The sequence below is a fragment of the Falco biarmicus genome, chromosome 7 (genome assembly GCF_023638135.1).
Source record: "Falco biarmicus isolate bFalBia1 chromosome 7, bFalBia1.pri, whole genome shotgun sequence".
Lineage (NCBI taxonomy): Eukaryota > Metazoa > Chordata > Aves > Falconiformes > Falconidae > Falco > Falco biarmicus.
In genome coordinates this window covers 23255420-23281649 of record NC_079294.1, presented here as the reverse complement: position 1 = coordinate 23281649, position 26230 = coordinate 23255420, and the positions used below count along the sequence as shown (strand labels likewise).

The following is a 26230-nucleotide window of genomic DNA, read 5'->3' as shown; positions in this document are numbered from 1 at the left end:
CTGGAAGTAGTAGCCTTTGCACGAGTGGATGGAGGGAAGCAATGAACTCACTGGTTCTGGGTCTATGAGCTGGAGTGATTCTTACTTTGGCAGCATTCTAGAAAATGCAGCGCTTAAAAAGGAAGTAATAAAATAGTGTGTGTTTGGGGATGAAGGGGAAAGAATCTTTGTGTACCAGAAATAATTTTTTTGCGTTCTTTCCACTAGTGTGTGTAAGGAGGGATGAAGTTGGTTGCTTAAAGGCTTTAGAAGTTCATTTCTTCTGTTCAGTAAGTTTAGCCTGTCCCTCTGGTCCTTGTCTCTAGTTATGTGAAATATAATGCGGTACTTCTAATGGCCATCACCCATGTGGACACACATGCTAGAAGGCTACAGTCAAACCAACATAATTTCCTGGTGTGAGCTCAACTCAAAAAAGAGAAATTTTGCTGATGGTGGTTTTTTGTTTTTTTTTAATCGCTGAAGACACATGAGTTAAAATCGGAGACAGTTTTATAGAAGTAGTCTAAAATGTAGGTGTTGCACATAGTAAAAGATTTTGAGAGGTTAACAGCCTGAGTTGTATGTGAAAAGAGGAAGGGAAGAATATAAAGTAGTCATATTCAAGTACAGTTTTCATATAGTAATTTGATTAGATTTATTGCCTTAAATGTTCGCGTATATTGTGGTGAGTACTCGCACTTCAGTGTGTATGGGAGAGAAAATTGAATGTTATCTTGAACTCCCAGTACCATTACATTACTGTCTTTCAGAGGGTAAAGCCTTAATTCAGGAAGCAGAGCAAACGCGTCTTAAAAGTTTCTTATAGCTTTGTGTTCTAACAGTCCCGAGTTGTACATTCAAAACCCAATACGCCCAGCTAGAGGAATTAGTGGTTATGGCCTAGATCATTGCCACCAAGTTACGAGTGCAGGTGGCAGCTCTCCTGCATGCCCTAAAGTCCCAGATGTCTGTTATGAAGGGAAAAAACCAACCTGCATTTTGGTGAGGAAGCAGCTCTTCTCTACCCCTTCCTGACCAAAGTCTTCCTATAACGGAATAGTACAGCGATGCATAAAGATGCTTCCAGTGTTGGTAGCAGTCTTTTCACCACGGAGGGAGGAGGCCTGTCTGTTCCTTGTGTACATACTCCATACTTTCTAACTGATAAAAGGGTGAGGAGTGGAAATATTAGTGACTTCCCCATGCTTTCCTTCACAGGCACTGAATGGAGCAGCACCTCCTCAGGTGCAGCCTCACCAAGTCTCTTCCAAGGAAACCACAGGCGCACTCCCTCGGAGGCAGACCGCTGGCTGGAAGAGGTCTCAAAGACTGTCAGAGCCCAACAGCAGCCAGCCCCAGCCCCAGCCCCACAGCCACTACTACAGCCTCCTCCTGCAGCTTCCCAGTCAGCACCAGCCTTCCCAGTCAGCACCTTCATCGCACCTCAGCCTGTGCCGGTGGGCGTGGTACCACCCATGCAGCCAGCATTTCTTCCAGCTCAGCCCTACGCTGTGGCAAACGGGATGAGCTATGCAGCCCCAAGCGTACCTGTGGTTGGAATAACACCTTCCCAGATGGTAGCCAACGTCTTCGGTACTGCAAGCCACACTCCGGCGGCCCACCCGCATCAGTCACCCAGTCTGGTCAAACAGCAGACGTTCCCTCAGTATGAAAGCAGCAGCGCTACGAGCAGCCCTTTCTTCAATCCACCTGCGCAGCACAACGGCTCTGCGGCTTTCAACGGAGTTGAGGGCAGCAAGTGGGCTGCAGAGGACAAGCATTCGCAGCCTCCCGCAGCTGCTCCACAGGTAGACCCCTTTGAAGCACAGTGGGCAGCGCTGGAGAGCAAAGCAAAGCAGCGCACTAACCCCTCTCCAACTAACCCCTTCTCAAGCGACTTACAGAAGACATTTGAGATTGAACTTTAAGCAGTCCTGTGGGGGGTGGATAAATTGTACGTTAGGATAGAGGGATAAAGGGAGCAGAGGGGCCTGTTTCTGATCAGTTTGCTTTGATAATCCCAAAGCTCCCTTCAAACAAAAATGGGTTAGAAAGAGGGAGCGGTTATGGGGAGGATATAAACATACAGAGAATTTAATGTGCAGTTCTTAAAAGGAATCCTGGAGCCACCCCGGCCTGCATTCCCTCCTCACTTGGAAGGCTGGAAGTCAAACAGAGCAAAGAGAGACACCCGGTCCCAAAGCCTGTTCTGCAGCAGCATTGAGCATCTCACAGAAAGGAAGGCAGATCCTGTACTTGTGTCCTTCTGATGCCCTGCGCGTCCTGGACATCCCCCTCAGGGTAAATTGGGGTGGGGTGGGGTGGGGGGATGGATGTGTGTGGGAGATTGTCACCTGCTTAGCAAAAGCTAGGTCTGTGGAAAAAGTTGAGCTTCCATTTTGAGTAACAAAGTGAATATTATATGTAAAGAATAAAGTAAAGCCAAAATCTTTATTTTTATGCATTTAGAATATTTTAAATAGTTGGATATTAAAACCTGTATGAGTTGTAAGTAATCTTGCCAAAGGTTAAAAAAAAGGGGTTGGATGTAAGAAATATGTACATAAGATTGATTTATCTCTGATTCTTATTGTAAGTAATATCGGGGGGGTGGTGGAAAAAGGGGCTCTAGCTTGTTCTTGTATCTGTTCATTGTAAGTAGCATATTGCAACAACAATCACAACCAATAAGTCATTATGTTGTAGTTTTAAAGAAAAAAATCCAAGAACAGTATTGTCATGGTTTGAAAACCATGGGGAAAATTTACTGGTTTTTATCAGAATCAAACTACATATTATATATAGTAGGGTTTTTTTCCTTTCATGTATTGCTGCAGTTTCTTTGTCTTAATCTATTGGTTCTAACACTACTGTGACAACTTACTGTAATCATATCTACATCCTGGGGCTACCTGGGAAACCATTTTATGTTCGTCTGTCAATAGATCCTAGAGGTTTTTAACTTTGGTTTTATTTTCTAATTTTTTTTCCACTGATTTGTGAAACCTTGTGGTTAAGGCTGCAGCTGGTCCCGGTTTTGCCTCTGGTGACTTGTGAAAACCATCTCATTTTAACTTTACTTTTAAACTTTGGCCTTACAAGCAAATGTAAGTTATATATATTTGTACTGATGATTTATAATCTGCTTTAACAGAAATAAATGTTGGTGGTAGAAACACTGTCTGTGAAAGCTTTCTTTCCCACCCCCATTCAGTTTTCAGCATTAGCCCTTCTCGGTATCTTCGGTGTTACTAGGTGAACATAGATGAGTCCTGCTTGCCGACCTAGAAACTTAGTATCTTAACACCTCTCACTTTACACACCATGTTAGGTTACCTTGAACTTCAGGACTGAACTTGCAGATATCCTTGTGACCCATAACTATTTAAAGCTCTAAAATGGAGGGCTTTACTGAAAACGTCAGGTTCGAGGTTTGCATCACTGTATTTTTTCTAACACTGAATATTTACATAAAGACAATAACATTCAAAAGGAAAAAAGGGAAACTCACTGTGTTTTTCTTACCGCTACCACTAAAAGAAGTAGAGATCCTAAGAGCCGTATGAGAAGACTGTGTATTTTCACTCCTGCCTTCACTTCTTCCAGTGAGCTGGTATCTACCCTGGTAGCGTGACTGGTTCTTACTGCATTCCTACGTGCACCATCAGCTTAGACAGAAGGAAAAGTCAGACTTCGTAACCTGAAGGGGAAAAAATGCTCCCTTTGTTTGGCCCGAGCATTTGAGCCTGCCAGCAGTTTCCATTTCCAGGCAGGCACAGTGAGTCTCACAGCAATGTGGTCTAGAAAACCGGGACTTTTTTTCTCTTTACAGATTCTTGCCTGTTTTCAGTATGATATGAATAGTAATGACCAACAGTCCCGATGGTATTTCAGTTGGTAGCAGTGCTTTTTTCAGTTTTCAAAAAGCAAGCAAATATTGTAGACATTTATAACAGGAAAGAAAGCATGTGTAGCTTACAACATCAGTTTTGAATCTTTCACAGTAGTGCCACAAGATCAGCTGAAAAATAGCCCAGTATAGCTACACCCTTTCCCTGCCCTGGAGATCACAGTAAAGGAGACACGACCTTCCCCCAATCCATTGTTTAGGGAAGAAAAAAACCCTTGATTCGCAAATCAAAGTAGTAAACATTCAGTTAGGCAGTTGTGTTACTCTATAAAGGGAAAAGCTCAACTTAACAAACAGAAGAAACGTTAAAAGGCCCTGTAGTTAGCTATTACAACAATGACATGTACTTAAAGCAGTGAACCGCATGCCTTCCGCTACCATCCTTACTACCACGGTTGTGCAGCTGAAAGGGGGTCAGAATAAACGCCCACTTAACAGAAGCACCCTCAGGGTCACGGTCCTGCCCATCAGAACACAGGTGGCTGTTACAGCCCTCATGAGCCTTGAGAAAACACTCCCTGGCCACATCATCTACAACCACACAGCTTAAATGAAAGCTGACTACAAAGACTATTTAAATGTTCTGAAAATAGACCCCCTGACATAGTAGGAAGGAATGTTATAGAACTGACTGCTTATTCTTGATACAACCACGATCAGCTTCTAACTCTGCTCCTCAGTAGGTCCACAGACCTTGACCACCCTCTGTCTGCCCCATGTGAACTGAGAGGGCTTCACTAAGACTAGAATTTACAGTCTGTGATTAATCCCTTGTCTCAAAATGCAAAGTCATACTATATACTAAAACACCCTGTGTGTCCCCCAGAAAAAACCAAAACACTGCGCTGGTCAGAGATGCTAAATGCAAAATTATGTACAAACACAATTAGAAGTTTTCAGGACCATCTTATTGTTCATAAGTATCCAATGATGTCAACTTCAAACCTTACACTCTTCATACCTCGTGAGTTACAGCAGAGGAAGTTTTCCCTAATCAAATGAAAGGGTCTTAATTGCAAAACAAGGTTTTTTTGTCTTTTCTAGCAAGCAGAATCAATCGGACCACAGAAAGACCCACCCCCCAAATAGCTGCATGACTGTCACCTCTCACTCCTTTACTGGACTGCTTCTAGACTTTTCAGTTTGTTCACACCTTAAAGCACTGTGTCCAATCCTGAAGCCATACCTGTGCTGAAAAGAGTGCAATCATTAGGTTAGTGATTCTTATTTTTAGGTGCATCGGAACCGATTTAACTGCATTTAGAGTCCAAACCAGCGAGCGCTGGTGGTGATGGAAAGTGCTCCCCAGGATTACTCATTAGTGCTTTAGTTAAGACCGTTCAGGCCCATCTTCAAACACTTCAGAGATTATTTTTTTTAACAGTACTTCTCTCTCTTGCCTGTATGAAGCAGTGCTCTCTCCCTCTTTCACGCTGGTTTTCTGCCTTCTCTAAAGTCACAGCATCCTTAAATTCCCAATTATCCTGTTCTGTGAGTGACAGCAACTACACTTAAGTGCAGAGATGGGTTAGCTACAGCCAGGCATAGGCGGGTGGGGGGAGGAGGGGAAAGGAGTTTGCAATAAACCTGAGGGTGGTGGGTCTCCCACCTTTGAACAGTTACACCCACTACACTCTGTTCAATTCACCCTCTTCAGCTTTCCAGCAGGGCAGAGCTGCCAGAACAGTTTCATGCAGTAGAAGGACAGAGTTCAGACTTGCAGTCTTATCATCGGTCACCTGTGTTTTCATGCGGCCACGGAGGCGCCTGTCACCCGCCGTGCCGCGGAGCGCTGGCCTGCAGGTACCTGTCACCCGCGGTGCCGCGGAGGGCTGGCCTGCGGCTGGTACCGAGCGCAGCTGGCGCAGCAGAAGCTGGAGTAGTACCCATTGCTGCAGAGCTGGGCCTGCAGGATCAGCTCACAGTTGGCGAGGTGTGGCTGGTCCACGCACTCCCTGCTCGGGTCAGCGACGTAATTCACAGTAGCTGCAGCCAAGCAAAAGGTGAAGCAACTGTAAATACACTACCAGGGCATATCCTCAGCTTTCCCTTCCCTCCCAAAAGACACAGCATGTTCCGGCTTTCTTCACCTTGCCAGTTCCAAGATAAACGTTTTAAATTTAGCCCAACATCAAGGATGAGAGAGAAACTGACACCTCTGGTGAGATACAGGAGGAGGATGCCGTTTCTGGGGCTGATGGCCTGAGAAAAGACCACTCTACACCCTCTGTAAAGCCAACTGGATGGTGTCCAGACTCCAAATACGAACCTTGCAGCCAACTATCTGGTCAACCAACCGGCATTTTCGCCTCAGGAAATTAATCAGGCTCCCAGTGCCCCTGGCGGGGTGGCGGTGTTTCCACTGCCCTGCTTTTGTGCCCAAGGAAAGCAAGGCTCTGCAGGTAGCACAGCCCAGAGGCTTCTGCTGCTCCCCAAAGCCCGAGGTCGGCAGCGGATGGGCATATGCACTGGGCAGACCTGTAACAGCAGCCAAGAGACTGGCACTGTGCCGGGAGAAGCCAGGAGGCCAGGCTGTACTCACTGCTCAGCCTGTTCCTCAGCACTTTCACCTCCGTGCTGGCACTGACAGAATTGCTGCTGCTGTAGGCGCTGCATATGTAGGATCCCTCGTCAGCCTCCTGAACGTTGCTTATCATCAGGCTTCCATCCTGGGACAGGTGAATGCGGTGGCCATCTGCCCGCATGGGGACTCCATTCCTGTGGCAAAACACATTTTGTATCACTATTCCCACCCATGGGGCTTGTACTGGCTCTGGCTGAGCCCCACAGCAGCCCTCCCAGTGCTGTGCTTGTACTGGCAGCCAGAAGGGTGCTGCTAACACACCAGTGTTTGGCTGCTGCTGAGCAGCGCTCGCACAGCACCAAGGCTGGCTCTCCAACATCCCCCCATCACCAGCAGGCTGGGGGTGGGCAGGGTCTTGGGAGGGGACAGAGCCAGGACAGCTGACCCAAACTGACCCAAGGGATATTCCATACCATACGACGTCTGCTCAGATACAAAAGCCAAGAGAAAGGAGGAGGAAGCATTTGTTATTTACATTTGCCTTGTGGATCAACTGCTACGCACACTGAAGCCCTGCTTCCTGGGAAGTGGCCGGGTGGCCGAGCATCGCCAGCTGATGGGAAGTGGAGAATAACATCTTTTGTTTTTCCTTTGCTTTGGCGCACACAGACTTTGCTGTTGCTTCATTAAACTGTCTTTATCTTGACTCACAAGGTTTTACTTTTCTCTTATTTTCTCCCCTCCCTGTTCTGCTGAGGAGGGGAGTGGTAGAGCAGCTTGTGGGCACCTGGCATCCAGCCAAGGTCAACCCACCACAGGGCTAAAGGAGCTCTCTGTGCTCCTTGGGAACTGATGCTCTGTGAAAGGAGTGAATTTTTATAAATTCAGCAGGAAGGAAGAAACTTTCTTTTGCCTTGAGCTGGCTCTACAATTGGGTAGTAACACAAGCCTGTTAGCTCACTATCTGCGTGGGAGGCAGCTAGCTGTGTGCTCTGTATAAAGACATTGCCCTTTCCACTATTACACATTTTTTAGGTTTGAGGAACTAAGACAAAATCCAGGGTGCCTTTCCCACTCTCCAGGTTGTGGTCTGGCAGTGCTTGTTTGGCTGGCATTGATAGCAGCACATATTGCTTGAGGAACATATGGGGTAGCGAGCAATGCACCCTCTTTTCCTCTTCCTTAAAAGTTTGTTTAAAAAAAAAAAGGTTTAAAATACCAGCAAGATTGTGTCTGTTCTGTTCCTCCTGGAATACTCTGTGCCCAGCAGGAAAACTGCCTGAATTATGAACTCCTAGTTACCAAGGAAATGAAATCTGTTTCCCTGAAAAGTGTTTCATTTAGACTCTGAAACTTGCATCATTTTGTTCACTCAAATACCAAACTCATGTGTGGAAGAAAAGCTCTCTTTGTGAGATGGCCCACTTCAGTCCTACCCCTTGGAGCAGAGGGATTTAAACAATTACCAATCCATCTCTCCGGATCCTTTGCAAGAAGGCTCCAAAACAGAACTGATTATTTTCAAATAGGGGAAAAAAACCCCACCAAACACTTACACAAATTCAGAGTTTCCCTGTAAACCATCAGGAGGACACAGCTTTTCCTTTACCTTTATTAACACACTTTAAAATCTCCTGTGCTCCCACTTGACAGTAGAGGGAGAGAACTATTGCAGCAGGAAGGTGGGAGGAGAGTTGCTGTTATTGCACGGACTAAAATGTTTGTTAGGGTTAAGCAGAGAAAGTTTTATAAAGACCAACTAAAGGCCTTCCTCTAGTTACTTATTTTAGTTTTTGCTATTGTAATGTCACTGACTTTCCAGCATGGAGCCCTTATGAACTCCATAAAATCTTAGTTTAACATCTGCTTTCCTCCTCATTCGGCTGGAACATGACCTGTAACCCCCCCACCCCACAGGGATCTTGCCCAGGATTTTTTGGAAACAGCCAAGTTGTTTAGGAAAGGCTGGGTGATGCTAGTGGGGGCTGAGAGCCGTGGATCTCTCCCTTGCCTGGCAGGCATTCTGCATTACTATTTGGAGGGTAACTGATGAGGTTTGGGAAGAGAAGAAAAGGGAAGTTCTGTCTCATTTTTGCTCACCTTGACCACCTTATATTCACGTTGTTGCCAGACACTGCACAGTGAAGCTGAGCAGTCCCTCCCTCAGGTACCGTGATGCTTGGCAGCAGACCAGTGATCTTCAGCTCTCCTAGACCAGAAGCGAAATCATGGCTAGCAGGAAGGCAATGCACGCAGCCCCTGGCAGTAGGAGCGCTCCCTCATGGGAAAAGTCCAACATATGCTGCGAGGAGTTATGAGCCCCTAGGCCTTGAAACAGTATGTTTGGAGCTGCAACGCTGTTGCTATGGGGAACGTGGATTTCCTAAGGGTTTTGGCCTAAGCAAGGACAAGTAGCAGGGGCCTCAAAAAGCTTTTTCCTTCAGCTGGACACAAGGACATCATGTGCACAGAAGAACCAGCTCCTTGGTTCCTCTTGCTCCTATACCCGTTCCACACCAGTGTCCCAGAAACAAGGCCCTGAAGAGTCACTCTTACTGTACTATTAGTCCCTCTTCCCAGCTGCCTGGAGCACCACGCTCTACTACACACACGTGGATTACCATCGGGTAACACAACTCGCTCTTCCCTTGCCCTCAAGCTGCCTGTTAAACATCAGGTGTGAAGCCAAGAGGCACGGCCAGACAAGAAACCCACACTGCCCAGCCCGCCCCGTTTCCCATTGTGTGCACACACTGTGTGTACAGACATGCCATGCATCACCACCGTCACCCATCCAGTACCCAGAGGTCGGAACAGGACCTGGCGCTGGTCCTGGTCACGTCCATTTGAGGCAATGCAGGTAAAGAAGCCAGCGTCTTCAGAGCTGACCCGGCTGATCACCAGGGCCCCATCCGACTGCTGCCTGTGCCTGGGGAACAAAACCAGAAGGGCCCTCAGCCTGTGCCTGGGTCAGGATGGGGCTCCAGCCACCAGAGCTGATGCTGAGCCTCATGCACAACTTTCCAGCAGCACTGAGCAAAGGTTTAGCAGCAGCTCAGTTCAACCTGTAATGCAACCCCTGGTCCTCAAGTCCCAGCACTAGTACTGTAGACTGGAAGAGCTTGCTCCTAGAGCAGGTGTCTGGGGGCAGAGGGTGAGGGGAGCTGCAGGACAGGCAGCACCAGCAGCTGGGGGAGCTCACTGCAGCCACCCTGATCTCTCTCTCTGCTGTGAGCCCCTGCCCTGGCTCACAGACCGGCTGGGTTTTGGTAAGTTTGCTTGCTGTGTGTTCTCTTTCTGCTGACCTTGTAGATGAATACATTTCAGCTTTGGCTCACTTGCAGACCCTTAATCACAGCTGTTCACTTGAGGGTTCAGTGTTCAGACTGTGCTGTGTGAGTGAGGACAGGGCAGTCAAGGAGTACGGCCTGGCCCTAACTAAGGAAGGCGGCTGGCTTAGAGCAGCATGGGCCCTAGCTGCCCGGCCAGCAGCTCCATTCTCTCAGGGAGGAGACGCGGGAGGCAAGGCAAGGAGGAGGCTCTCCTCCACTTGAACCTGCCTGGGGTATGATGGAGCCACTTGGGAGCTCACCTGGGAGAGGAGAGGGGCTGCCCATCTTTCTGCCACTCAATGGTAAGAGCTGGTGATGCTTCCACTGTGCAGGGCAGTCTGACTCTCTCCCCGACGTTGGCCTCCACTACTGAGGGCTCACTCTTATCCATTCTCAATCTGCAGAGTTCACAAGCACAGCAAAAGATGCAGAAACTTCCCTGTTCAGCATTTGCCTTCAGCACAAGGCTTTTTTTAATCACAATCCTTATTTTTCACCTCCAACAGGGAAGGGCGGTCTCTGTGCTCCCATCAGAGCTCTGATACTTGCCCTTACCAACATTCACTCACAACACGAAGAAAAGAGCAGCCTCCATCAAATCCCGCTGCAGCTCAGCACAGCTTGGTGCTGCACTCCTGCCAGCCAGCTTAACCCTTTAGAGACAGCAACCGTGTTTCTTATAGCATCCCTCTGGATAACAGCTTAGGAAGCATTAACAACATGAGCACATGGCAAATAGTAAAAGTCCTGAACAGGGCACCAAGTAAGCTTCTCCCAAGGTGCTAATCTGGCACACAAAAACGAGCAGCTACTTTCTGGGGTGTGAAGTGCTCTTTAAAACCGCCCAGCTGCACGCAAGGCTCAGGAACTGGCCATCCACTTCATGCAGTAGAAAGGTGGAGGTCAGGCTCTCACACCACCTGTCCCCTCGTGCTCTTTGCTCTCACAACTACAGCTGAACCCCGTTTGAGAAGGGAACTAAACCACCATGTTCCCAGAGTCAAATAAAACATCATCTCTCCCACCCCCATTCTCTGACCTGAATTCTTGATCTCAAAAAACAAAGCCAAAGAGCCTCAATGCTCTTAATTCAATGAATCTGAATCACTTCTTTCTGCTCTTAGGCAGAAGCAGCTAAGGAGCTTGCTGAGGAGTTCAGCAAATTGGCTGGGTTTTAGGTTGTAAACTCAAAAGAAAAGAGGGATCAGATCATGGTCCCATTTAATCTGAAGCCCCAACACGCTGCATTTAAGGCAAAAATACTCTCTAACCTTTGATATCTGTGGGGCATAGAAGCACCAGAAAACCAGGCAAGAAGCTGCAAAACATGCCACCCAGTACATGAGGAGTTAGTTCTGAGTCAAACTGGTTTGTTCACAAAATATTTAAAATAAACGGGTGGGGGCTAAATTAACCGGAGCTTTTTTAAAATACGTGTCTATTCTGTGCTAGTTAAGCAGTTCCTATTTGGTCTGATTTTTTCCAGAACAAGTTTCTCTTTCTGCCTACGTTGACTTGAACAGCTAAGGATGCTGCCCCTGCTATTTCTACTTTTGTTTGAACCTCGCTCCTTTGCTGTCAGTCTCTCTATGCGTCTTTGCTCAGAATATGCTTCTTTCAAAAGACCCTCGGGGAGGACAGAAGACAGCTTGTGACTGAGATCTTTTCCTGTTACCATTGTCAGCAGTTCAGTACTGCTTGCTTCCCAACCGTGCCCCAGAACAGCTGACCCAGGACCTTTCCAATCTTCGCTTTTCTACATGAAGAGATGCCATATGGTTCATCAGCTGGGCATGGTGGACAAACTGTTGCTGTATGCGAACTTACCTGTATGTGAATTGTTGCTGCACAGAGGAACCAGCTGCCTGCACAACCTTCCTGCCTCTGGATAGCTCTCGATGCTGCTGATTTTCCTTGTGAAGGACCCGACCTCTCTCACCCTCTGCCAGAACAGTTCTCTGATACTCTATTCAAAATAAAATGCCATATGTGAATAAAAGGACACTTCTTACTGTGACCTCTTGCATGGGGTTTCTATGAGCTTGGGAGAGCTTGCTGAACGGGAGCCAAGGAGCCCTTCAGCCATCTGTTTTCTGGCTGACTAGTGCGGTAAGCCTGCCCTGTCTACTAATGAGAGTCACAGACCTGCAGGCAAGCAATTTTAGGCTCCTTTCTCTCCTCTGTCAGTGAACATGTTGCAGCATCCCTCAGGCCGCAATGCCTTCTGCCCCATGTGCCATGGCTGTGACAAAGCACACTTCAGAGATTGAAGGCTACAGGGTGCCTTGCTGGCCCATCTTTTGAGATTAGTCTTTCTTTTTTTGTTTGTTTGTTGCTTAAATAAGGCACATTTTTCAGAAAAGAGAATAGTTTGTTACTCAGCAGGAGTTTGGGCAAAACACAAACCATAAATGCACCAGCACAGACAACTATGGCAGGCTGGTCACTATATAGCATGAGATGGAGAGCCCAGGAAACAGCAGAAAACCCTTCTTCTGGAGTCTTTGTTCCAGGATTAGGAGGCAGCTAATGGCTCTCAGGGAGGAAGACATGCTCATTGTGCTGGAAACAAGGGAGGTTACAGGCAAGCCACAATTCCAGTTATGGGGTGGCACTGCAGGGGAGGAAGTGCTTTAGGGTTAAGGCTTTACCATGATGTAACACCAAAAGCAGCCCTGCTGCTCCACACAATGTCTTGGCATCCCTACAGTGGAAGAGACCAGCTATTGTGACTAAGTCTTGGGACACCACTGCCACAGAGGGTCCTAGCCCTGTGCCACCTCTTTGGTCTTAAGTGGAAGACAAGTCACCTATGATCTGTAACTGAATCTGTCGTCTCTCTGTCCTCCCGTCAGAAATGAGGCATGTGTAAGTTCCAGCATCCTCGGGCTTGACGTGGCTGATCACTAAGGAGCTGTCAGACTGGTAGGTGTGCCTGCAACAGGAGCAAGGATTAACTGCCTCTGCCTAGCCACAGACAGCAACCGGCCAAGGCAGAGCAACCCTTCGTGCTGATGTTACATAAACCATCACCATGCAGTGCCTTCCCCAGCTTAGAAAAAACAAATCCCTGTTTACCACAGAGGGGTCACGGGCAGGGAAAATAAATGCAGCAGAAAGGACATCAGGAACAGAGAGGAAACTGAGATGGGAAAACAGGGAACTGCTTTCAGCAACCCTCTCCCATGAGAAGGCAAACTGCCCTCCCAGGCAGGACCTTGAGCCACAGCAGTCATCTGCAAATAGAAAAGCATAACTGGGCTTTTCTTAACTGTGATTTTCATAACACAAAGTGACTGTCTGGCTCCAAACTGTTGCTGGAAACAGACTTCCCAGGAAAAACAGGCTTTAAAAGCAGTTATAAAAAATTATATCTTAGATGGAACTGCCAGAAACTTCCAGCCAGAGGATCTCTGAGTTACTTGGCTATAAGCTTCACCGTGGACTACTGACTTAGTGCTGCCCCAAGATTAATCCAACAGAGACAACATTTTTCTGTATCACTACCCACATGTCAGCTTCTACCAGCACCTTGTTGTGGGACCGCACCTGTTCTGCCCCATAACACTAGCTAGTTTCTGCTGTGCACAGACCTGGCGGACAGCACATGCTCTTAGGTCCATACATGGGCTTAGCTTTTGGGGGCTTTTTTTTTTTTTTTTTTTTTTTGGTGGGGTTTGTTGGTTTTGGTTTTTTGGTGGGTTTTTTTGTTTGTTTGTTTTTTTTTAAAGAATGTTAACAGTAGAATTACAAAGAAAGCAGGCAAGCATATTTGACACTCTGCCCAGCAAGGACTCCATCTGCTCTACAGTGATGGGAGCAGAGCTCACCTGTCAGAGGAGACTGGCCGGCCATCCTTCACCCACTCCACTCTGGAGAAGGGGGACATGCCTGTCTTGCAGACCAGCTGGAGGTTTTGTCCCACGACTGCTGTCACAAGAGAAGGCTTGGCTTCCTCCAGGATGGTTCTGAAAGAGATAGCGATTCCTTTCAGAACCTCTCTCAGGGACCTCTGCTGCCCTCCTTTTCTCTGGGTCCTCTAATGTGACTCTGGTTGAGTCACACACACCCACACCCAGGGCAAAGCAGGACCAGCTGCCCTTTCAGCTCTGAGCAGGTGCACCAGGCAACATGTGGGGAGCCCTCTCCTATATGGCAAAGGCTGCACCAGACAGACTGAATGCTACAATATCTCCAGGAAGAGAGTGAGTCCTCTCTTCTGAAGGAACTAGGTTTAACTCACCAGACAGACACAGATCCAGTGCAGACACATTTAGGTCCAGCTCTAAGCACGCCTGATTTTCAGGGTGGCACTGTCTGGATTCTGACCCAAACTCTGCATCTTGAAAGTCTTCCTAGAACAACTCACTGCTGTTCCACGCAGAGCTCAGATAAAGGCTCTGAAGTCAGAAAGCCAGCTAGATTTGCTGGTCAGAACAAGAAAAACACCTACGGATTCCCATTTAAAGTGTAAGAATACTTCCCAGACAAAGACCCTAGGATCCTGCAGTCTTTTCAGACACCATATTTCTCTAGTGCTGTCAGAGAGCAGCAAGAATGCAAGGAAAGAGGCAGCAGATAACTCCAGGGCCTGAATAACTTGATTTACCAAAAGGCCAACATGTATAGCAAATCCATTGCATGGTATTCCCACCTAGCTGGTCCCAGCAGGGGCAACACTTTCACTCCAGAGGAAGCTGCACAGTAAGATGGCAGAAGGGGTGGGGGGCATCAGGAATCATCACCTGTGCAGAGCCTGTGCTGGAAACAAGTCTGCAGGTGCCTGGTGCTCAAATCCCTCCGTCAGGGAAACACCTGCTCCAAAAGCCTTGTGCCACTGCGTGCCTTCATGGGGCAGCAACTGCTGGCTGCTGCTACTCTGCCTTGGCACTGCTGTTTCCCGCAAGTGCAGGTGGCTCAGGCTGTCCAGTCTGCTTTGCTGGGTGCCCCGGTGCTGGCTCTCCTGCACACCAGTCCTTGCCAAAGACTCTGGCAACACCTCACTTCTCCAGCTGTGCTGTCTGTGTCTGTCTTGTGTGGGGAGTGAAGCCCCGTAGGCTCTTCCTTCTTGGCTGTGACTTGCAGACTCTCTTGGGGGTGGCTGCTGCTGACCCTGAGTATCCCCTGTATGAGAGTGGGAGCCAGCGTGCTGGCGTTGCAGCGTTCCTGTGCCAGAAGAGGGCTGGTGCTCCAGAGAACCGATGCTCACAGAATTGTGGCACGCTCCAATGCACTCCTCCTCTGAGACAAAGCTGTTTTTATTGCCGTGACAGCCACCATACCAAAACCGGTTGCACTTGCCAACGGCAGTGACGAAGTACCAGCGAGTGGTCCAGTTCGTGCAGGGGCCATGGGCACTGGGTAGCAGGCATATGACAGGATACGCTACCAAAAAGAGCAGAGCAGAAGGAGATGTGAGGGTCATGAAGCACAAAGCTCCAGGTGCTTCAAGCCATCTACCTAGGCGACCTGATGGCCCTGTGGGCTGAGGGCAGGTGACAAAGTAGGACACCCGAGTTTTGCACCCACTCTGCTTCAAAACTGGGCAGCTGCTCACAGGTTTCTTTCTGCCCCAGTTTTGCCACTGGTGGAGGGAGAACCAACCTCAGAGACATTTCTGAATCTAGATACTAGACAGATGCTTTACAGCCTTTCTCAGGGAATTGTGCAGCTGCAAGTTTGGCTCTGGGGCTTCCTCTCCTGCAAGGGGCATGTGGCTGCCATTTGCACATTTCCAGTCCACAAAGCAAGTGGATTAGACCCAGTTGTGAAGCTTCACATGTTATAGAACACCCTCCCACATGTCGATATAAAGAGAAGCACAGCCTAATGTTTCTACAAACCCAGCCCTGTGCTCTGAGTCACAGGTATCACAGTTTGCCACATGCTGACAAACACTGGATGCAGGGCTGTTACTGAGGGGTCCTTTGCCAAACTGTGGCTGAGCAGAGAGGACCCAGAGAGCTTCCCCTTGCCCCTCACAGGCTGCCCAGGGCAGCCTCACAGACTGGCTACCAACCAATCTCCGTGCGGTAGCAGAAGGGCAAGGCAATGCAGCAGCAATGTGCCTGCGGAGGATACAGCTGGAAGCTAAAGGAGCAGAGATGCTTTTGCCCAGCAGTTCTAGTGCCCTCATAGTACAGCAGGCACTGTCTTGAACTCTGCTAGCTGAAAGCTTCCTTGCAGCCCTGAGCAACACCTCCACCCTTAGCAGTAGCTCTCATTCCACCTCTGTCCATGGACTGTCCAAAGGCTGAGTATGGCCCTGATTCCTCAGGGGCCCTACTTCTCCTAAACCCAGGTAACTGCTTTGGAGCACTCCAGGCTGCATCAGAGTATCCTCTTGGGAGCAAACACCTTCCCCAGAAGTTCTACAGGCTGACAGAGATCACACAAACACACTTCTGTCCAACTATCAGGAGACAACAAGAATTTCTGCGGTAGCTCACAGAGCCGAACCATCTGGCTGCTTTCCTACACTCCCTCCAAGCTTCCCCTGCCCCAGCCACCCGGCAGATTTTCTTCCCAAAGAGATAATTTACTGCATTTTACAGAGAACAGAGCCTCTACACAGGAAGCTTCCATACACTGCTGGATTCTGTAGGAACCTTCCTACATTTCTAAATCATGAAGCTGAAGTATCACTTACGGTAGTTGGGCCTATTGAGACATCCTTCCCCTTGAGGGCCTGAAGCTGAAGCGACATTGTCAAAACAGCAGCCGTACACGGAACTGCGGCACTCACCCGAGGGGTGCTGCTGGGACAAGGCTTGGCTTGCCTTAAAGACAGGAATTGAAAGCCAAAAGTTATTATGCGTACACGAGGACAGTAGCACATGCAAGGCGCCATGTCCAAGCTGTTGGCTGCAGAAGGCCAGCTGTTAGAGGAACTTCTGTTTGTTTGCTTGCCTCCTAGAGGCTTGCATGCTGCGAAGGGGTGGGCTGCCCAGCATGCTGGCTCCACCAAGCACCTCAAGCTATGAGAGGAATTACCTCCCTGACTATTATTTTGCCCTCAATTAATCTGCAGAGTTGAGAAACAAAGGCAATTAATTGTGACCACGTTTTTCCCATTTTTCCCCTAGAGATTGGAAGGCAAGTTTCTGACCAAGAGAAATCTGATTACTCAGGATTATTTAATCAGTTCTACACAGGACGGCCTTCCACTTCTCAGACATCTCCCAACCACCCACTCTGTCCCCTGCTTCTGCTTACAGAGGATCACAGGTGCATGCCCCATACTCCATATGAACAAAGTGGGCCAAAGGGCTTGACACCGTGCCTGGAGTATTGGTTCTCCAGCATTACTAGCAGAGATGAAGTACAACAGAAACCCACAATGAGTATCACTGGAGTCAAATCTGAATCTTCATATCTGATGGACTCCTAAATGCAAAGAGGTTTTGTACTTACTGTTAGAGTGGCTGCAGCGGGCTGATTTCTGCTCACTTGAATGTCACGGTAATTTTGTGGGCATCCCATGTTGTTTGGACCCTGGGCAGCCGATACTCCATCAGGACAGCATCCATACCTACAGACAAAAGGGCTGCAGTAGTACCTGACCTGCCTGGCTCAACAGGCACAGGCTGTAAATTTCAGTAAGCCCCCAGGAAAGGCAATACCTCCCTGCTCAGGACTATCTACTTCCAGCTACCTGTTTTGGTGGCAGGTGCTGAAGGGGCAACCTCTCCCCAGAGGGCCCGAAGCCAGAGTGTGCCCGTCCGGACAGCAGCCATGCGGGCTTTGATGACAGTCCTGAGAGCCAGTCCCTGCAGCGGGGTGCTGAGAGGAGCTGAGCTGATGAGAACCCGATGAGCGTGACGGTGATTCCCAGCGAACAGTCAACAAGTTGATTCCACGGTCCTTGGTGGATGGGGTGTGGTGATTCCCAGAGGTACTATGGATCATGGAGCTCCCAGGGAACATCCTTTCATCACCAGAATCCAGGGGCAGAACTCCTTAAAGCATGCAGGTAAGCATCAAAATCTGGTCAGGTTTCCTCATCTCTGCTTTCTTTTACCTTCCCAAGGCTACAGGGCAGGCTTTTCTGCATCAGGGTTTCACCTGAGTGTGTGTCTTTTCGCCCACTCTTCTGGATTTGGGTGTCCTGTGGTTCTTTGCTCACTGCCCTGACCATTCTTTCTGCTCTCCCGTAAGAACATTCTGCCACACTACCGTGGTACACTCACATCATCCTTTCTTCTTCCTGTGATCTGCATTGGGCAGCATTTCTCTCAGCCAACACCCAAGTCATGCTGCCAGAACCTGGGATCTATACATGGTACAGAGTCTTCTACATGGACAGATTCAAATACTGCTCACTACTATTGGTGTAAAAGAACCTACACTTTGTCCCTGGCTCGATGAATTTCTAGAAGCCCATGAAAAGAATGAAAAATGAAGAAAAGGAGGAACCTTCCCCTGCCACATCCTATTTCAAGTCCACCATCATCAAAAACCCAAACTAACAAAATCCTTCCAAACCTGTGGCAGGGCTGTTTGGGTTGTAACGTGTCAGCAAGGATTGGCGGGTGACATCATATCCCATAGTGTCCTGCATACTGGGGACCTCTGGAAAGACACATACACAAAATGAGTGCAGTTCATTCAGCCCTATGTTCCAATAATTGCAAATGCATCCAGGAGTCAACAGGAGACTAAAGTTGATGAAAATGTTTCTCTCTTCCTCGAACAGCTGCTAGGCAGCCATTGGATTCAATTGGACTGTCAGGACAGCAACCTGTGATGGGCAAGCAGACAAAAGTCAGCATTTCAGCACTGGCAAGAAGACTAGACACAGACAGCAAGCAAAACCTTCTGATCAATTGTGCCTCCTCTACAGCTGGTCCACAGAGGAATGAGGGTTGGCTATAGTTTTTAGCTACTGAGCCTGCCCAGGTTGTCATCCTTCTTGACTGGGAGTGCTGGGGTCAGTCTGCAGCGCACACTGGGACAGAGCCATCATGGAATACTGAATTAAAGATGGACACACACCGATGTTGTTCCCAAGCCTGTTACATACATTTCAAACAGCACAGCTACTGGGACCCTGGAGATGACATGGTTACGTGCACAAAACATAAACACGCAGGATGGAGACAGGCAGGCAAAAAGCAGAGAACGTAAGATGGTACAGAGCTGGGAATTTCTACTCCTAAACAAAAGCATCTTAGGAGAAGCAGCAACACCACTCACGCTGTGGCAGGTAGCAGGGCTGCATGTTGCAGCTACCCAGGGTGGCTGGTTTCTGTGGCTGGATGGCTTTGCATGTCTCAAGACTGTAGAATCTGGAGTCGCCGTCAGCACAGATGACTTGGCGTGTCCGAATGCCTGAATTGCAGCTCTTTGAACACTTAGGCACAGAGACAAGGCAAGTGAGCAGGCAGCAGAGGCTGAACGCAGAAACCCCACAGATCCGAACTGTGAAACAGCTGCATGATTAGCTGCAGGCTGAGCACAGCTTCCTCCACCAAGACAAAGCAAACAATATTTCATCTGGATTCATCTGAACAATCAGAAAACCATACTTTAAACCATTTTACAGAGTGGTGCACCCAGCCCTGAAGCATTAGGCTCTGAGCCATGCTCAGCCTGTAACATCCAGATGAGCTGCTGTTAACCACAGTGGCATGGCAGGGAGCTGGAGCAAATTGTTTCAGCCTGGCCTGAAGTCAACTCAATACTACGGGGGTCCACCAGCTGTGAGAGGGTCAGTTTTGAACTACGCATTCAAGAACAACAGTTTACTATGGGAAAGCAAACGGGTGGCTTTCTTGTAAGCAGCTAACTGGAATTCCTCTCACTGGAAGTTGCAGACGAAAAGGGAATAATGAGCAGTAACTCAAGGGAGGGGAGAGGATGAGGTATCTTTGTAACACCAGCTCGTGGCAAGCTTTACAAACATTGGGAGAGTATTTCTCTCTCTTACTCAGATGCAGGTGGGAGTCCTTCTGATATCAAAAAGTCAGGGGCTAGGAAAGATCAGATTAAGGTATGCAGCATCTTTTGCTGTTATTAAAACTTGGCCCACATCTCATGAAGAACCAGATGTAACATGTTTTAACTCAGAACAAGCTGGTCTGACTAGCACAGAAGGGAAAAAAGCATGTTTGGAAGTCACCTGATGCATTGCATCTACCCCTAATTCCTCCCCACGGCACTTTTCCCAGGTTGAAAACAGTCTGGCTCCCTCCACAAAGACAAGACTAATCCAGCTGAAGCACAGTTTATCTGAACAATTACAAGAATGTTCTTTAAACCATATCACCAAATGCAATGACCAGTCCTGAAGCCTAGAGCTCTAAGCCATACTCGGCCAGAGCGCTGCTCTGCTATTCACAGCGATGGAGCAAAGAATTGGGAATAAGCAGCAAGAGTGGATTGTTTCAGTTTATTGGCTGCATTTTGCCACTGCCACTGAAACTATAATCCCACCCTCAGAAGGATTTATTTTTGTAGCAGCTGCATACAAAGCAGGCAGCAGATTAACTGGAGCATTACTAGTGCCAGTTACAATGCAACTGTGAGCCAAGGGATTGGTAATGAAGCAGCACATGCTCCCAGTCCCAGCCAGCATGCAGACTGCGCAGTTCAAATAAAGCTTGTTTGTGAGGAGCACAGCAATATAATCAGTTATTTCCAAACCATGAAAGTGCGATGCTCACCAGGCCCCAGTCTCCAACATGCCAGCCGATTTCCTGGATGCAGTTCTCCTTAAGGCAGGGCTGGGTGGCTGATGGCTTTGGCTCCATTAGGCAAGCGAAGTCCTGAGCCTGAGAGCCCTGCTGCGTTCTGCAGGTGACTGTCCGGGTCTGAACCCCTTCCCCACAGCTGGCTGAGCACTGCAGAAAGGGACCCAACAATTACAAGGAAGCACCTGGTTTCCTCTTGCATTTCTAGGCTGTGCTCCCTAGCATTAGGGCAGAGCACCATTCTGAGATTGCCTAAAACAACCAACCATCATTAAGATCATCTTCTGGGATGGGAGTTAGCAGAATAGTTGTTTATACTGTAGAAGAGACAATAAGGCATGGTGGATAAGGTCTTGGAGATCTGGAGTTCACTGGATGATTTTGTCCTAGTCATATAATTTCTCTTGATCTCTACCAAAGAAGACATGGAGAATGATTCTGGAAAAACATCAATACTGCAGAATACATTGAGAACAATAAATGGCAGTAAATACCTGGAACCTCGTGTTGTTTATTCCTGATTAAAATCAGCTCAAGGGAAGATAAGACTATGTTCTTGTATTGCTCATGTCTTCTGCCTGAAGACCTTGTGCTCGATTTTTACAGTGTGGAGCTGACACACAACTTCTATATTAGTAACTGGTTTATGACATTTTCAGTCCCTCTTAAATTCACAGCGGTGTTTCCTGGAAACCAGCCTACTTCTCCACGGATTAGCAAGGTCTCTTACAGACAGTGTTAACTTGGGACAGTCTGGTTTACTTCGGATTAGCTTCCCTGCTGAATTTCAGCCACTCATTTACTAGAGTGACTCTGTATCTCTGAGAGTACACGAAACACAATTGCTTCTGAGAATCCTGGAATGAATCACTTCATCAGTTTGTCAGAACACAACACTTGGTGCCTTCCCCAAATGCTCTTACTCCACAACCCTGAAGTCATCTCAGTATTTAACTCACTTAAAAAAAAAAAAAAAAAAAAAAAGACAAAGGACTTTACATCTACATTATCATGCCTCAAAGTTGCATTTTATGCTGCTGCACCAGTCAAAGTATCAGCATAAGATCGTAAGTCAAATGTTGCAAGCATGCATGTATTTCTTTTAAAAGAGGAAAATTCACTTGTGCTTTAGGGACCGAGTAGACACTACCTTTACATTCCAAGCCCTTGGAATGTAAGATGCCTTCTAAATACCTGGCTGGCAGCACTGAGCACATACAGTTTGAACAGTTTCCTCTCCTGGAGATATAAACGCACACAGGAATCAAAAATGAACCTCACAGCTGTGTTTGGAGAAGCCGTGCACTGGCACACACCAAACAGCAGGTCACCAGTGTTTCAAGAGTATCTTGCTTACCGACTGCTGTGATTACAGTACTGCTGTTTGGGGCGAGTAATGCTGAGGCAGCAATATGCACAGAAATAAATAGCACAGGCAAGAGCCATGAGATCCTGTTTTACAGAGGAGGGAGCATTACTGCACATCATCAGCTGATCAGCAGCTCTCGTGCTTCACCCTCCACCTTCACCAGCCCTGACTGCGAAACTCTGTCAGTGCCAGGTCTGGTGGATCTGATAAAAATACAGGAGTGGGGAAAGGACTGGCAGACCAGAGAAGAGAGAACATACAATGAAAGATGCAGAGGTGCAGGGGCACGCGCAGTTCTGGGGAATAGGAACGTGTTTATAGGAGGACACAGCTGCTAGCTAGCTGGACAACTTGTTTGCAGGACTGCAGGGACAAGTCCTATACCTCTGCATGCCACCTATCCAGGGGCACACACCTTTTACAGTCCCAGAAAAGAAGCCTGGCTCTTCACCCCCAAGCTTTGGCAGATCCTCCTTCAGTAGGTGCCAAGAAGCAGTAACTCCACCGCAGAAACTCACCTCTGACCAGGGCCCTGGGGTCCAGCTCGCACACTGCCTCATGTTGCAGGGCTGACTGCTGCGCGGCTGCTGTGCGAAGGCCATGCACTCAGCGTCATCCACCACCGCTCGGGAGCTCTGACCATCAAATGCCACACAATAAACGGAGCGAGTCTGGGTGCCCCCACCACAGGTAGCTGAGCAGGGTCCCCACTCCCCTGTCTTCCACCTGCAGGTCGCAGAACCAAGCAAAAAAGCTTGTAAGCCCAGCTAAACCACCCAGAGGCACAGGGGAGGTCAGTGCTGTGTCCCTGTTGTAATCAGATAGGGAAAACGTCCCTTTGCAGAACAGAGTCAGAGGCAAGTTCCCATTTGACCAAGCATGGCCCAGCTTAATTGGCAATGCAGAGCATGAGTCCCAGTCCAGAGGCAAATTCCCAACTACAAAACCCTTGTTCCTCTGGAAGTGCAGAGCTCTCCCTGAGGGGGAAGATTTCTCTCCATGGTTTTGGTCTCCTGATGCCTGCAAAAATGTCATCCCTGGAATGGAACGTCAAAGAAAAAGAAAGAAAAAACAGAAAACAATCCCAACCAGCTAAAAGAAAAGTAATGCATACCAGCCTTATCACCCATTATGCTCCAGCCATTATCAGAAACAGTAAAACCAAGCCAAGACTTCACTCTGCATGCAAACCATGCCAGACTCTCAGAGTGCTTGTGAACTTTTCACTGACAGCTAGCAGAAAGCTGGTTTATTCCTCCCGTTAGCCAAATTCTCTAACAGCAGCACACACAAAAAGGCCCCAAAAACTTTAAATAAGATTTTGTCCTGTGTTTGGTTGCTGAAGTTGTCGTCAAAATACCCTTGCTAATGGAAGGGGGAATGTCCACAAAACAATCTAATTGTTTGGATACTAAAATCCCTGCCCTTGTTCTCTTCTGTGGCTCAGAGCTGCCCAGGTAGCTGGGAGCACAGCTTACATGGTCTGGCTTCAGAGACAACATAGAATCACAGAATGGTTTAGGTTGGAAGGGACCTCAAAGGTCATCTACTTCCACCCCCCCTACCATGGGCAGGGACACCTTCCACTAAACCAGGTTGCTCACAGCCCCGTCCAGCCTGGCCTTGAACACTGCCAGGGATGGGGCATCCACAGCTGCTCTGGGCAGCTTGTTCCAGTGTCTCACCACCCTCACGGTAAAGAATTTATCCTAATATCTAATCTAAATCTGCCTTCTTTTAGTTTAAAACCATTCCCCCTTGTCCTATCGCTACAGGTCCTACTAAAAGATGATGCTTCATTCCCGACTCCAGCAGGCTGTGCAGTCAAAAAGCACTGGTGGTAGAGGGGGAGCATCATGGTGATCTGCTTGTCAGCTGCTACCTCCCCTTGCAGTCAGGTAAGCCCCAGCCAGGGTGTGAAGGCAGTTCATATTTTCTCCCCTAGCCTTCAGCTGCTTCCCTGATCTGCCCTCACGACCCACCCCTAAACTGTGTTTCAGCCAGCTAATTCACATTCACACCCTACCAGAAACTCCACAGTGGACTCAGCCACGTTCATCTCCTTAAGATACCATTCTTTATCGCCAAAGATGCAAATATCAGCCCAAAACTCAAGGGCATTTGCTATAAAATAAGATGTTCCCTTTAGAAAGGAAAAAACTACAGCAAGTAGAAGCCACTTAGAGTGGTGTGGTTGCAGGGTTAAAAACAAATTCATTGATCAAAATTTTTCAGTAGCTCCAGTGGGAATAATCCCCCTCCCCAACTGTGTTCTGCCTCCTTTAAAGCAAATGTACAGTTCTGGAAAGGCTGTATCAACTGGATGGGCTCACCTACAACTTCCTTCAATTGCCAGTCAAGATGTCTTCTCTGACACTTGTTTCATTTCTTTTGTAAGACAAGGCCAACCACAAGGCTGGGACTCTCATCAGAGGGCAAAGAATTTCAGCTCCTAAGCTATTAGCAGCTGGGACACAACTGTTTTGCTTTTGATTATTTTTTTTTATTTCTCATACCTCAGTGTACATTGTAAGTATTCTATCTGTCACATCCCTGTACTCATCAGTTTCTAGGCACTTTTCTGCCTGCTCCAGGGCCCATGCCAAAGAAAGAAGAGCTTTTAAGAAACTCTGAGGCTTTTGTTATGGCATGCTAGCATCCTGGCCAACGTTTCAACCGTTCGATCCATCATGCTCTCTTTTCCTTTCTGTTCTTTTACTTATCTTGGTAAATCAAACAAAAATATTCCAGAACATCTCTTCATCCCTTACCCTGATTCCAGAGAAAAAAAAAGGTTACCAGGGTAAGCAGCCAAAAACTATGAAGAATCTGTCCTCTTCTCAGTCCCATAAGAATCAAGTTACAAGGAGCACACACACCAACTAAGCGAAGCTGCCAGCCAGCACCCTCCACCATCATTTTCATCGGCGAGAATCAAAAGCAAAGCACCACCCATTGCTACCACCAGGGCCAAAGAAGAAAGTCCCCACAGACTTCAGTGGGCAACCAGATGGAGAGCAGAAGAGAGCAACTGCCTTCCTGTGTTTTCTGTAACTCCTTCTCCTTGTTACCTCTTCATCTGAGAGCTCCGTGCTCCACTGTGACTCCAGGCTCGTGGCAGATAGATGTAAGAAGTCCTTTATACACAGAACAAAGGATTTAACTTAAAACAAGTATCTACAGGCTACCATGTATTCAGAAACACTCCCAGGTTTCCAAATGCCCTGTCACACACAGCAGCACCCTCACAGGCCTCCACTGCACCCACCAGATACACAGGGAGACAGTTCAGGCTCTGGTCACAGCTCTGGATGCCCAAGTAAGAGCTATATGAAGCCAACTGTAAGGCTATGCCAGCAAGGGACAAGGTGGAAGTGGTTGGATACAGGGGTTTGAAAACACTGGAAAATGAAAAGATTCCAGGATTCATCTCCTTCTGAAAGCAAGGACACTGGGAATCCAGAAATGACCTCCTACTCTGTTTTTGCAGGCTCCAGTGGAAGATAATGAAAAATACAGAATCTGTTTCTTATCTCCTATATGGACTAGAAGACTGTCTTCCACAACCTTACTCTGGAAAGCAAGTTTAATTGGTCTATAAAATGAATGTAGGATGTATTGAGCCCTTTCCTTGTGCACACAGAAATGCTCATCACAGTGTTGCCATCACCACCCTCTGTATTGGGCTTCCTCTAAGAAGTGAAACACTTTCTTGGAGAGAACCCTGCTGGAGGGTAGGAGGAGAGGGTCTGTCTTTTTCTTGGTTCCAAAAGCACCTCAGGAAGAATTAAGAGCCCAGAAGAAGAAAGGAAGTCTTACCGTTTGGTCTGGGGACAAGTCTGATGGCCACATGTCCGGTTATTGTCTGGTTGTGGTTTACCCCTACACATATAATCTGGATAAATTTCATTGTCTATGGTACAAAACACCAAGCGAGACTGGAAACCTAAAGAAGAAGCAAGAGAGTATCCTGATCAACACAAGCTACCCAGGACTAGGCTTGCAATGCACTGGTGTTGGCAAGACAAGTTTCTCAAGTAGCACAGAATCCATGTCTGTCCCAGCCAACCTGGAAAAGTCAAGTGCAGTTCTTGGTCTGTCATTATATGTACAAATGCTGCTTCCCCACAGTATTGGAGTCCACTGGAAAAGCAAGAATAGTTCTGTGTAGCTGAGAGGCATTTTGCTGTTGTTTTATGCATTGACACTCACAAGGGAAGCACCATATCCATATATTGTTCATCAAGGAACCCTGCATGATGTGTGCAGTATACAGCAGCAGAACTCGGAGCCTCCTGTTGGAAGGTCAGTCTTGTGAAGACTGGATAGGGGAGAAAAACTTGCAACTCTTGATGCATCCTACAGGATAAGAGTGCCCAGGCAAAGACAGTATCAGTACCTACAACCACAGTATGGCAAAAG

The 26230-nt window shown here is 47.8% G+C and overlaps 2 protein-coding genes across 14 annotated transcripts in view; one reads left to right on the top strand and one right to left on the bottom strand.

Moving 5' to 3' along the window:
- Nucleotides 1-2596, top strand: part of NUMB (NUMB endocytic adaptor protein) — a 96162-nt gene extending 93566 nt beyond the window's left edge. For all 11 annotated transcript variants that reach the window (XM_056344921.1, XM_056344922.1, XM_056344929.1 and 8 more), the window contains one exon: nucleotides 1201-2596. In XM_056344921.1, the coding sequence (XP_056200896.1) occupies nucleotides 1201-1910 (710 nt within the window). In that variant the 3' untranslated portion in view covers nucleotides 1911-2596. The remainder of the gene's footprint in view (nucleotides 1-1200) is intronic.
- PAPLN (papilin, proteoglycan like sulfated glycoprotein) overlaps nucleotides 2415-26230 on the bottom strand; it is a 57053-nt gene continuing 33237 nt past the window's right edge. The window contains exons 12-30 of one of the 3 annotated variants that reach the window (XM_056344917.1): nucleotides 25628-25754; nucleotides 24880-24945; nucleotides 22327-22534; nucleotides 20413-20589; nucleotides 18944-19100; nucleotides 18233-18319; nucleotides 17403-17706; nucleotides 17162-17279; nucleotides 16398-16527; nucleotides 14494-15133; nucleotides 13579-13716; nucleotides 12559-12683; nucleotides 11576-11714; nucleotides 10009-10146; nucleotides 9218-9345; nucleotides 8517-8625; nucleotides 6435-6610; nucleotides 5700-5878; nucleotides 2415-5659 (exon numbers count right to left, since the gene is read on the bottom strand). In XM_056344917.1, the coding sequence (XP_056200892.1) occupies nucleotides 5703-5878; nucleotides 6435-6610; nucleotides 8517-8625; nucleotides 9218-9345; nucleotides 10009-10146; nucleotides 11576-11714; nucleotides 12559-12683; nucleotides 13579-13716; nucleotides 14494-15133; nucleotides 16398-16527; nucleotides 17162-17279; nucleotides 17403-17706; nucleotides 18233-18319; nucleotides 18944-19100; nucleotides 20413-20589; nucleotides 22327-22534; nucleotides 24880-24945; nucleotides 25628-25754 (3143 nt within the window). In that variant the 3' untranslated portion in view covers nucleotides 2415-5659; nucleotides 5700-5702. Of the gene's footprint in view, nucleotides 5879-6434; nucleotides 6611-8516; nucleotides 8626-9217; nucleotides 9346-10008; nucleotides 10147-11575; nucleotides 11715-12558; nucleotides 12684-13578; nucleotides 13717-14493; nucleotides 15134-16397; nucleotides 16528-17161; nucleotides 17280-17402; nucleotides 17707-18232; nucleotides 18320-18943; nucleotides 19101-20412; nucleotides 20590-22326; nucleotides 22535-24879; nucleotides 24946-25627; nucleotides 25755-26230 lie in introns of all 3 variants that reach the window. The other 2 variants (XM_056344916.1, XM_056344918.1) reach the window with 2 other exon arrangements.